General features: G+C 33.3%; 1 protein-coding gene across 1 annotated transcript in view; it reads left to right on the top strand.

The window, feature by feature from the left end:
• Positions 1–4,083: 4,083 nt before the first annotated feature.
• Positions 4,084–12,454, top strand: part of LOC107495050 (uncharacterized) — a gene marked incomplete in the record, with an annotated part of 12,215 nt that continues 3,844 nt past the window's right edge. The window contains 12 exon segments of the mRNA XM_016116111.3: positions 4,084–4,442; positions 5,121–5,312; positions 5,405–5,560; positions 6,831–7,124; positions 7,978–8,195; positions 8,307–8,381; positions 8,579–8,645; positions 8,920–9,239; positions 9,478–9,711; positions 9,792–9,979; positions 10,548–10,689; positions 10,781–10,889. Coding sequence (XP_015971597.1) covers positions 4,223–4,442; positions 5,121–5,312; positions 5,405–5,560; positions 6,831–7,124; positions 7,978–8,195; positions 8,307–8,381; positions 8,579–8,645; positions 8,920–9,239; positions 9,478–9,711; positions 9,792–9,979; positions 10,548–10,689; positions 10,781–10,889 — 2,215 coding nt within the window.

Genomic DNA, 12,454 nt, shown 5'->3' with positions numbered 1-12,454 from the left:
TCTGATTCTCTATTGCCAACTCATCATCTTGATTTTGCAATATTGCAAACCTTGTACCCGCTCCATTCCCTGTTGCACTATTTTTTCCTCTCGCACCTGATTGCACTATTCCATTACTATTAGTATCATTCCTACCTCCTTTTCTGCCACGTGTAGTCTTTTGGACCACCATCCAAGGTCCGAAGTTATCATTCTCCTCTAAAATTTTTTTACCCTTATCAATTTTGGTATTGACAAAATTATCCTCTGCTGGATTATCTTGTTTGTCACTTCGTCGTTGGCCTTCTTCATCATCAGCGTGCTGCACTCCATCACCAGCAACATGTGTCTCTACTCTTCTGGTCACTTCTTCCCTCGCAACTTGAGTCTTGTTTCTGGGACAGCTTGTCTTATCATGACCCACCTTCCCGCAATCAAAACAAATGAGATGTAATCCTTCATATTCAACCTCGTATTTGACACCATTAATGGAATACTGACCGACAAGAGGTTCAGCTAGGTTAAGTTCAACACAAAGTCTAGCAAACTTCCCTCTTCTCTTATCAGCAGTATTAGTATCTACTTTTAAGGTTCTTCCTATTACATTTCCTATCTTACTTAGCATAGTTTCTTCATAGTATTCTATTGCCAAACCTGGCAGTCTCACCCAGGCTGCTATTCGATCTATCACAGCTTCCTCTGGGTTGAAATTTGGTGTCCAAAATCGTATTGAGAGGTAGTGGTCTAGGATCTTCCAAGGTCCCTCAGTCAAGGCAAAGTCCAGGTCTTCATGCGAAAAAAACTTCACAAGAAAGAAGTCATTCCCCAAATCTATCACCTCTAAACTTCCCATTTTTCCCCACATTGTTTCAAGTCTCCTTGTAAGAGCTGTAAGTGAGCTTCGTCTTCCTAGCAATTTCACAATGAGGGTATCCCACCACGGGCTTCTCAATTTTTTCATGGCTGCTTCATTGATGTTAAAGTTGTATATGCCATTTACTTTCTCCACTGTAATTTCAGGTTGCTGCAATTCCTGATTGGCGTTATCCCTTTCTTCTTCCATTCGGTCATTAACTTGAGTGTGGTTGTTGTTCCCCACCTCTCCTTCAACAGGCCTTCTTCCTTGCTTCACTGTGTCACTAAACGACCTTTTCTGAACTGGAATATCTTCTCTTGGAATCTCATTGTCTTGCATCCAGTTCTCCTCTCTCGGAGTCAAGGAAGGATTCATATCTCCTACAAAAGCTTGTCCTTCTTCATCCATTCTACCTTTCTTTCCAAGTCTCAGAGTCTGGTCTTGCTTCCTTCTCAAAGAAGATTCTGGAGGGTGAGAACGTGAATGTCCTCCTCGGACAAAGCCTCCTCTCATGAGATTGGCCTCCGATCAAAACAAGAGAAACGATGGTTGACGCTGATGAAAGGAAGTGTACGGAGAGAAGCTTCTCGAGAAAAAGTCACAGGTTGTTTATATGCTTTCTTAGATTTTGAACAAGAAAACTAAGACCTTAGGCTACCAAAAATATATTCCATAGAATACTAAAAAGCCCAAATTAAAAAACACAAACCAATTGTTATTTCTTTGGACTTAATATTATTATGAGAAAATGCACTTTTTTATTATCAAAATTTTTAAATTAACCCTTAATAATATTCAAATTCCCTTAATTTTACCTTGAACGTTTAAAGAATTTCAAATGTTATTTCTTCAAATTCAAAAATATGAGGCGAAAATTTTTAAATTAACCCTTAATAATATTTAAATTATCTTAATTTTACCTTTAATATTTTTTTTAAAGAGTTTTGATTTTACTCTTGTTGTCATCTCTGGATTCTTTTTGTTCTAGTGATTTCTCTATCTTTTTTCGTCATGTCTCATCTCTGACTGTTGTGCCACTATTTTGTTGTAGTCACACCGCTATTATTGTTTCTTTTCGCTTCATGTTTGTTCAAAAACGAAGCGTCCAAACAAATAAAAGCGAAAATTTATACAATTGACACAAAAAAGTATCAAATATTTTATTAAAATTTTTTATAATATAACATAGTTATAAAATTGGAAACTAGCTCTATACATCCTAACTAAATCTCTTCCAAAGATATCCAAAATAAATAGTCATTCTATCCAAACTAAAATCCTTATACAGAGATACAAAATAGTAGTTTATTTGTAATATTCCATCCAAAACTAAGTCTCAAATACACCCACAACCATAATATATATCTATTAGCTAACACTAAATTAAAATGGTGTAAATACTCAATTCAAATAAAAAAAAAAAAAACAGAAAATACAAAACTAATTTTCTCTATCCAAAAGGGCGATAGATGACTTGGTAAACAATCAAAATGTGTAGGGTCACAATCCTCGTAATAAAATCTTACAATTTTTTTCTACTCACTATATAATTTAATTTTCATAAAGCTAATCAAATAACTTATTTATACTAATTTATTTATATGTAGATATGATAATTTCTTTAAGAATTTTAAGTTAATAACTTTCAAGTTAAAATCTTTAACCAAGTAGCTTTATCAAATTAGGTACTACTATTAAAAAGTGATCCGTAAAAAGATATCTGCCAACTGAATTTTAAAAAGTAACATGTGAAAAATAAGATGATTAGTGGATTATCTATGAAAATAGTGAATGAGAGAAAAACCCAATTTCAAGAAGATAATTGGTTACAAGGTCGGCCGTTGAAAGGAAATTTTTAAAATTTTTCTCTGTTTCAAACCAATAAGGATACGTGGTATAGGATTTTGAGTTTTAGAATGGATTTGAAATTTCCATTGAAAAAAAGAGTTGTTTCAATAGAAGTTGGCACTTGTCAACCAACTCTATGAAAAGTTAAGACCAGTTAAATTATTAACCGGTAGAGAGGACAGAGTAGTGTGAAAATTTAATAAAAATGATATTTTTTCTACTAATTCTTTTGTGCAAGTATTGCAGACAAAGACGATTTTAGAGGAAGTCACAATGCAAGTTATAGCTTCACTAATGCAATTTGGAGAGGATTAGTACAACTAAAAATTGAACTTTTTGTTTGGTTTGTCTTTGTGAAAAAGGTTAATATATACTAAAGAGAGACAGTATATTAGGAGTCCTTCATTAAAATGATAATAATTGTGTTATGTGGAAAAAGATATATAATTTGTTCATCATTTATTTATTTACTGTGAGTTTACCTGGTAAGTGTAGTGCGCGTAGTTGGCATATTTTGGTAGAATTTGGATTGTTCCAGGTACGATCAAAGAATTGTTTAAGAGTTGAATAGGAATGTCTGACAGAAAATATGAGTAGAAAAAATGGCTATCTGGCTAGAATGAGAACGTTTTTGAACTACAAAGAATAGTGTGGTGATGATTTATTTGGTTGTTAATGACTTAATGGTAATGTCGAAAATAATAATAAATTGATCGTTTTTGTGTTTCTTTTACTTTGTTGTGTCTTGTTTCTATGAGTCACTCCACTTTAGTATGTTAAGCTTTTTTTATTTAAAAAAATTAAATTAATACACTTTATAATACATAACTAGTGTATCAATAAGTTGGTGTCTATTGATTCACTCTTTTATTCTTTAAATATATATAAAAGTAAAAAAATTGAATTAATAAGATAATAAATAATTTATAATTTAACAAAATATCATGGGTTCAAATTTTAAAAATATATATTTTTTATGAATCATATGGAAGGAAAGGTATTTTAAGAAAAGAAATTAGACATCAAACTTTTTTATATTCTCGTTATATATAGTATAGATATTTATAGTTATCAACTTGCATTATCATTTTCAAGTTGTAAACAAATATTAATTGATTTTGATTTCTTCACATTTTTTTCCCCTTGGTTTTTTACTTTTTTTCCTTTACGAAAAAAATTTAAAAACCGGCTATCCTTTGGTTCTCCGGATCCCATTTTTTATCTAACCGTCCGGTCCGGATCGGTTTTCATAAGTGTGTTAATACGGAAACTTTCCGTCAAGGAGTCATCCCAGTTTGAACATGAATAACATCCCGGTTTTTATCTAACCGTCCGGTCCGGATCGGTTTTTATAAGAGTGTGAATTCGGTAATTCTCCATCATCCCAGTTTGACCTTGAGTAACATTCGATCTAGACATTCAGATTTTGTCTTTGCTTCTACTATAGTATTTCCCAGGTACACTGGTTTGTAGTTGGTAAGTAGTATCACTCGAGATTCATTACTCACTAATCAGTAGTTACTAGTTAAGGGAAGAAAAATGCATAGCGATGGGATCTTAGGAACGAAAGCGGGGGCAAGCAAGCAAAGGAAGTGGCTGAAGGGAAGAGAGAGATGGCTTGTGGTGCTTGGCATCATCCTCCATGCCGTTTACATGCTCAGCATCTTCGACATTTATTTCAAGTCTCCCATTGTTCACGGCATGGATCCTGTTACCCCTCGCTTCGCCGCCCCGGCCAAACGCCTAGTCCTTCTCGTTGGTACGTCCAAACCACGCACTCCACCTGTTTGTTCATTTGTCTCGCTCAATGTTTCGGTTATTTTCCCAGAAGCTGCACTTTTTTCTACTTGCTAGTGCCATTTATATTGATCAAATGATGCTATAGTGTTGTGAATAAATTTTGTTTCTATATGCTGAGTTTTGATTCTGTCTCCGAGACAAAATTACAGAGGGATATTTTCTGACCCACTTTTAGTAAGTATAGAACATGCATGAATTTGCTGAACAGAAAAAGAAAATTGTGTCTATGTCTTTATTTCTACAACCAAAAGAGTTTTACCATCTACTGTCTTTGTTTTCTGTCCGGGAGACGAAATCTGAATGCAGGCTATACGAAGTTGGGTTCTATTTTAAGTTGTATTGGCGTATTATGAGAATATTTGATTTATTTATTTGGAGATTATAAAAATTTCATTGCAGCTGATGGTTTGCGTGCTAACAAATTTTGTCAACTTCATTCGCAGTATAACCAAAATTTAAAACCGTTGTGGATGCTATAACAATAATAACTAAGCTTTTTCAGGTTAGGTGGTGGTGCTATGGAGTTGTGTCATAACTCATGTTTATCTATAGAGTTGGGTTCTGTTTTAACTATTTATTAGCATGTTACGGGAATATTGGATTTACTTTTTGGGTGACACTAAAAAATTTATTGCAGCTGATGGTTTGCGTGCTGACAAATTCTTTGAGCCGGATGCAGAAGGGAATTTCAGAGCTCCATTCTTAAGAAATATAATAAAAACACAAGGTCGTTGGGGGGTGTCTCATGCTCGGCCCCCAACAGAGTCGCGGCCTGGGCATGTTGCCATAATTGCTGGATTCTATGAAGATCCCAGTGCAGTTACAAAAGGTGGTTATTATTAGTCCTTCCGATTTGTGATGGCTGGCTCGGTAGCTCTATGGGGTGTGTATGTGCTAAAAGGTTGATATTGTTTGCTACAGGGTGGAAGGCGAATCCTGTTGAGTTTGATTCCGTGTTTAACAAAAGTCGGCATACGTTTTCTTATGGGAGTCCTGATATAGTTCCAATTTTCTGTGGTGGTTTGCAGCATAGCACCTGGGGTACCTATCCACATGAATATGAAGACTTTGCTACGGGTTTGAAAACGGTTTTTCACTATGGACTTTTACAATTATCAAAGGCGTCTATATGAATAATTATGTTTCATAGATGACAGAGTATTTCTTAAAGTTCAAAATTGGTGACACTTCCTCTTTGTTTATATTAGTACATAGTCTGAATAATGCATAGTTGAATCGTCTGATTCCTGTAGGCAATTCTAACTATTTCAAATAGGCTTTTGTATATTTTTACTGCATTGATACTAGTTTATGAAATCATTGTCATAGAAGAGGTTCTTTTGAATGTTATAATTTTCTGATGAGAATTACTATTGCAAAAAGCCTATTTGCTATACTAATTATCTTTTTCTCCATTGATACTAGCTTTTGACTTTTTCCTGGCCTAAGTATAGTAGCTTTTTAAAATTCAGAACATTGAATTTGAACCCGAAATTTATTTGACTGTACTTTTTTTAACTATTTCTCCCGATAAAATGGCATAAGCATATAGTCCCTGCTATATTTTGTAAACAATTTGATTGTAGGCTATCTAGTGTAGTTAATGGCAAGTGCTCTAAAGATGCCCGGTCCCATTTGTTCACTGGATTGAGTGTGATTCTAATATAAAAAAGAAGGCTTTGAAAATATTGAGAGCTTATGATTTTCTCCACATCTCAAACTGTGGCTCCTGCTTTTTCACATGAATTTGTATTATGAAGATGTGAGGCAAGCTAGCGTGTAATATGGACAATAATTTGTTATAAATGCTGGCCTTCCAACCTACTTTTGTTGACGAGACATTTCATAAACATGTGTACATCAAGAAACTTGGTTTTCATCTAAATGTCTCAGTTTTATTCCTGTGTTAATTTGAATTGCAAATGACGGGACCTATGCATCTGATTTGCCTTTCATGTATTTCTGTTGAATATTCTTGTTTATGTCCATCTAATTAGGCTATTTGTGTATGTCTGCTGAAAATGTCTGCTCCTATGAAATTTTTCGGGGGTTTCTTGTTGGATGCAAATGTGGCTTTGTTTAGTTCTTATAGTACAACTATTTAGAAATTGTTCCTACCTATTTTGAAATATGGGGGCTTATTAAGACGGACTGACTTGAAAAATGTGCAATCAGTTGGTCAAAGTGTTCTCTTGAAGATTTTCTTGTACTGGCTAATTAGAAAATTAAAAATCTTACATGATAGTTTGCTAGGTGGAAAAGTAGTATTAACTATTATATAAATTAGCTTACTGAATCCTTAAATTGATACATTTAACAATTTGGTACTCTTGAATTCTTAACACAGATGCATCATTCCTGGACGTGTGGTCTCTTGATCAATTTCGAAGCCTTCTTAACAGGTCCCATGAAGACTCAAAGCTAAAGGGACTTTTGCAGCAGGATAATCTTGTTATATTCCTTCACCTGCTTGGGTGTGACTCTAATGGGCATGCTCATAGGCCCTTCTCCTCCATCTATCTCAACAATGTTAAGGTTGTTGACCATGTAGCTGAAAATGTTTATTCTCTTCTCCAAGATTATTTCAAGGATAATCGTACAACATACATTTTTACAGCAGATCATGGAATGAGTGACAAAGGTGGCAATATTTTTCTATCATATCTCTCTATGGATATTCTTTTCTTCATATCATAAATATATATTAATCCCATTCTCGTTGTTGAAACATGCTGGACCAAGAATTTCACAAAATGATGCCAGTTTACATTCCTGTTACTCGCATTTGAAGTGCCTTAATTCTATTGTAATCATTGAAAGACAGCAACTGTTCTTACGTATTTGTTGGCATACATCCACAATTTTATATGGAAACCAAGGCAGCAAAGGATGAGAAAGCTTAGTCTTGATCTAGGTTGCATTAGCCAAATGCCCAAATCATCTTAACTTAGATCCAATCATCTTTTCCTCAATATACCCCATGAGAATCCCATTCTTTCAATGTTGGAGTCAAGTCCATAGCTTGTGATGGATCCCAACATTCCACGACACTCTGCAGTCTTGGTGCACATAAGATGGTTGTGCACTACTCTTTGACTAGTCTGGAAAAACATTGCAGTGCTGGCATTCCAGCTATGTCACCCAATTGCAGTGTGGAAAGCTCTGTTACCAATTGATAAGAACCCAATAACACAAAATTTGTTTTACGTAATTGGAAAACATTTCATTCCAGAACTTTTCCCTGCAATTAGTTTATTATTGATTCCCTCTTTCCATTCTCTCTTAGCAATATATCATGTGTAAAAGGCAATCATTGTGGCACTATGGCTAGAGTTAGTCATTGACTTGTAAATGAAAGAATTCTTTTAATTTTCGATTATTTAAGATGTTCTTTTGCCTGTATTGCATTTATTTGCTTGCTACTTTGAAATAAATATTGCTTTATAAAATCTTTCATTCTTTATATATTTGCTTTATTTTACTCTTATTCATAGGAAGCCATGGAGATGGGCATCCTACAAACACGGATACTCCCCTTGTTGTATGGGGTGCTGGTGTTAAATATCCGAGACCAATTTCTAGCAGCAACCATTCTGATTGTGGTTTTCGATTTGTTGATGACCATGTCCATGACGCGCCAACACCAACTGAATGGGGCTTGCAAGGGATTGAAAGGGTGGATGTCAACCAAGCTGATATTGCACCACTGATGGTTTTATTCTTTTTGTTTCTCTGATCTTTGTTCGGAGCTTGATATATTTCTCCAACAATTCTTTGATTGCATGTATCTGATGTATTTATTCAATTTTATTTTTTATAACAGTCTACACTACTTGGTCTTCCTTGTCCTGTTAACTCAGTTGGAAGTCTACCCATAGATTATATCGACATGACCAAGGTAGCTTCCTTAATTCCTTAAGCTATTGTGCTTTTGTTTACTGTTTCCATTGGAATATTATGTTATTTAAATTAAGGATTTGCATTGTCATGCTTGTGGTGAAAGAGTAAAAAAGCTGAAGTTTCTATACATAGAAGATAATAAGTAGGTCAATGATACAACTAAGATAATATTTATTTATTTATTTTGTTTTCCAGGCTGATGAAGTTGAAGCTGTTCTAGCCAATACAAAGGAAATTCTGAACCAATTTCTTCGCAAATCAGGTAGTGTTTGTTTCTTTGATCTATTGTGGATAACGTGAACTATTTTTCATTGAATTGCATCCTTTGAGTCAAGTTAGTGTCACTTATTTGATTATCTAGCCTTTGGACTGGTTTAATAAAGATTGAGAGGCAAATCAGGAGTAAAATGTTTTTTTCAGTAAAAGCAAGGGGAACAAAACGATAGCATTCTTGGTTCATTATTAAAAAAATGATCCTTCCTTCTCATGTTGAATGGAAGAATTGTTATTGATGATGGTTTCGTTGACAACTTCAGATATCAAGCAGTCAAATTCTCTATATTTTAAACCATTCAAACCACTGTCTCAATATTCCTCAATATTGGATGAAATTGAGGATCGGATATTGGCTAGAGATTATGATGCTGCAATGGACCTATCTCAAAACCTCAGAAGTTTGGCATTACAAGGACTTCACTATTTCCAAACTTATGACTGGTTGATGCTCATGTCTGTAATCACCCTCGGGTATGTTGGTTGGATGATCTATCTTGTTCTGCATGTGCTGCAGTCTTACACTTCACTGCCAGGAACTATTGGAATGGAGCAAGGTGGTCAGAAAAATAATTGTGGAAAAGTAATGTTTGTGTAAGCTTAGCATTTCCTAAAGTTACTTTTGGTTGTCATAACTTATGGTTAGTTTCATGTGACATTAAGTTGAGCTAAATAGAGATATTATGAAAACATACATGGTAACATATAAATGAATGCTTATGAATCACACATTACTAAAATTCTTATTCATAGATAATTTCATTTTTCTTTAATGCCATCAATTAAATAAATTGAATATCTTTTTTTTTTTTCTGTTGCAGATATATCTATTTGGATCTATAGTGATAGCAATCCTTTGTTTGCTGTTATTACTTGAGCACTCTCCACCTCTTTACCATGCATACATGATAATGACGTCATTTCTATGGGTCCAAATATTTAGTGAATACCAGTTTATTAAAGCATTATGGAAGCTGTTATCTGGAAGAAGGAATGATATTATCGTTAAGCTTCTTGCCACAACTGCTGTCTCAATTTTTATTCTCGAGTTCCTGGTATGTATATTTGCCATAATGTTATCTGACCATTGATGGTTCTAATTCATCTGATAAGAATTATTTACATAACTTGGCAGGTTAATAGCTTCACTGAGAGGAAGCTTTATACCTGGTGTTTTTTAATTACCGGTGTTACAGCTTCTATCTATCTCTTTAAGATAGTTCCATGGAGATCTGGTATACCAATATTTGTTTGCATTGCATGTTGGTTTCTCTCTATCTTCACATTGATGCCAGCAGAAATTCCTGACAATAATCAATTAGTGTAAGCCACTTCCACCTAATATATCCTTTTCATAATAATGTAAACAAATGCCAAATGTTAATGCATGAAAATGGTAGGCATAAAGAACCCACTGAATCCAAGTCACAAACTATATAGCCTTCAAAACTATTGACTTTGAGAGTGATACTTAACTTTTCCCATTCCATTTTCATTGTTCATGTAACATACCCAGGGCAGCAGATCCTGTCTCAAAAAATTGACGGTGTCAATTGGAAGATTTGGGACATTAAATTCATTTAAAATAAATCAACGGCCAAAAACACTTAACATTTTTTACACTTTTTTTTTTGGAAAAAAGAATAGGTTCATCCCTTTCGTTCTCTCTTTTGTCTTTTCCATGTCTTTGTCATTGAACTCATGTTTTAAAATGTTCGATTATTTTACTTTCACTTTTCACTTCTTGCATTTATCACTTCTGATATCTTTTTGTACCTTTTTTTTTCTTTAGGCAAATGCTTTTCTATTTGCTTATTTTCTTTCCTTGCATCATTTCCAACACAGCAAAATCCTATTAACTCTGTTGAATGTGTCGAATATTTTATTTCAGAGTTGTTAGTGGGGCCATCATAATCATTATAGGAATAGGTGCAAGGTGGCTTGATCTACATGCTGGTGGGAATAAGTATTGGCTAAGTATATGCAATTGTGAGTTGAAAAGACACAAATTTTCTTCTCTATTTTATTTACAGGTGCATATCACTATTTCTCTGGTACTGGTTTTGTAGGTATAATTATATGTTTTTAGCTTTTCATTGATAATCATTTCTTGTCCATCACTAGGCTCTATTGGTCGCGTTATCTTCAGTCATGGTGTATTTATCAACAACTCACAGAACTGAAAAACGGGAGTTACTTGCAGTGCACCAGTTGATAAATTGGTCAGTTGCCGGTATAGCTTTCATTCATCTTCCTTTCATGATATCCTACTAATCATATTCATTTTTTTAAGTTTGTGTCATCTTTGTTGTGTATTTTCATTTTTGGTTTCCGACTTAAATTACTCTGCGCCTTGCATGTCAATATTATGTTCTGTTTGGTTCTCTACATGTGCTATGGATGGTAACTTTTTATTTTTTAATTTTCTTCGTTCCTTTAACTGAAACACTGATTAAATTGTTCTTGCTTGTTAGTCATTACATTTCTACATTTTTTCAGTTCCTTTTTCTTTCTTGCATGGCATCTTTCTACATTTATAGTTATCTTGTTTGCTAAGAGATTGTTTCTTATTTTACTATTCCAAGTAAAAAATTCTGGAAATATGAAACACAAGAATTGAAAATAGGAACCAAACAAGCCTTAATTATCTTAACATATCAATATTTATGACTTTGTTTTTCTTTCCCTTCTCTGTAGAAAGTAAAATTTATTTGTTGTATTCTCCAGTATCTAGTATCAATTGACCTATTGACTTGGGAGAATTCATTGTGTTTCAACCTACAACCCTTTCTTTTTATATTCATTGTCTATTATTTGTAAAGTTTTAAATCCATATTTATTTTCACATTTCTGACTATAAGTTTATACTTCATCACTTAATATATATATATATATATAAGGATCAAACTCTGTCCTTAAGTATTGGCCTTCAAAATAGATATTTTGATCCACCATTTTTAATATTATAATTTTTCTTCTCTCATATATTATATAATAGATTTGATTTTGATGTACTATTAGTGTAAAAGATTCTTAGACAGTCATCCAATCATTGTAACATCATTAAAAATATCTGGCTCTTAAATATCTACCTATTGAGTCAAATGTGTGATAGTGTCTAATTGTTTGACTCTGTTTAACATTTATTTTATTTCTGTTATATAAATTTGATACACCCTTGTAATTAAATGATTATTGAATGTTATTTTTGAATTGGAATGTTAATACTGTTATTTTATGGAATGAACTATAATTTTTATTGTCTTGATATTAAACATTAACTATCATTGTTCCTCAGATTTCAATATTATTTGATGATGAATATATGCATTTGTATATAAATACTTACATACTATTGATATTGTGCCATAAACAAGAATTTGTGCATTTAAAGTCTTTGTTTTTATTCTTTTATGATATAAGTTACTTGAATACTATGAATGCTGTTTCTCCCTTGGCTTATCATGAGAAGTGTCTTTCCTCCACCTCATATTTTTGATAAAGTGAAAAAAATAAATAAATAATAGATGAATGTAAAACTCATCACCATGTACAATAGTTATATTGATCTATTATCTCTTTCTAATATACTCCATATTCGTTTTTTCCGGCTTTGTATTCTGTTCTTTTGCCAATTACACACCCGTACCTGTATTTGTCTAGGTTTTTGTCAAAAAAAAAATCGAACTTTATATCATCCCTCTTTCAATAAATCAATTATGAATTGGAATGGGAATTTGAAGATATTTATTATGGGAATTATGAATCGATCAGTAGGATTAATTTTTACATTCTTTA

This window comes from Arachis duranensis, chromosome 6 (genome assembly GCF_000817695.3).
Source record: "Arachis duranensis cultivar V14167 chromosome 6, aradu.V14167.gnm2.J7QH, whole genome shotgun sequence".
Lineage (NCBI taxonomy): Eukaryota > Viridiplantae > Streptophyta > Magnoliopsida > Fabales > Fabaceae > Arachis > Arachis duranensis.
This window is presented reverse-complemented; position numbering and strand designations above follow the sequence as displayed.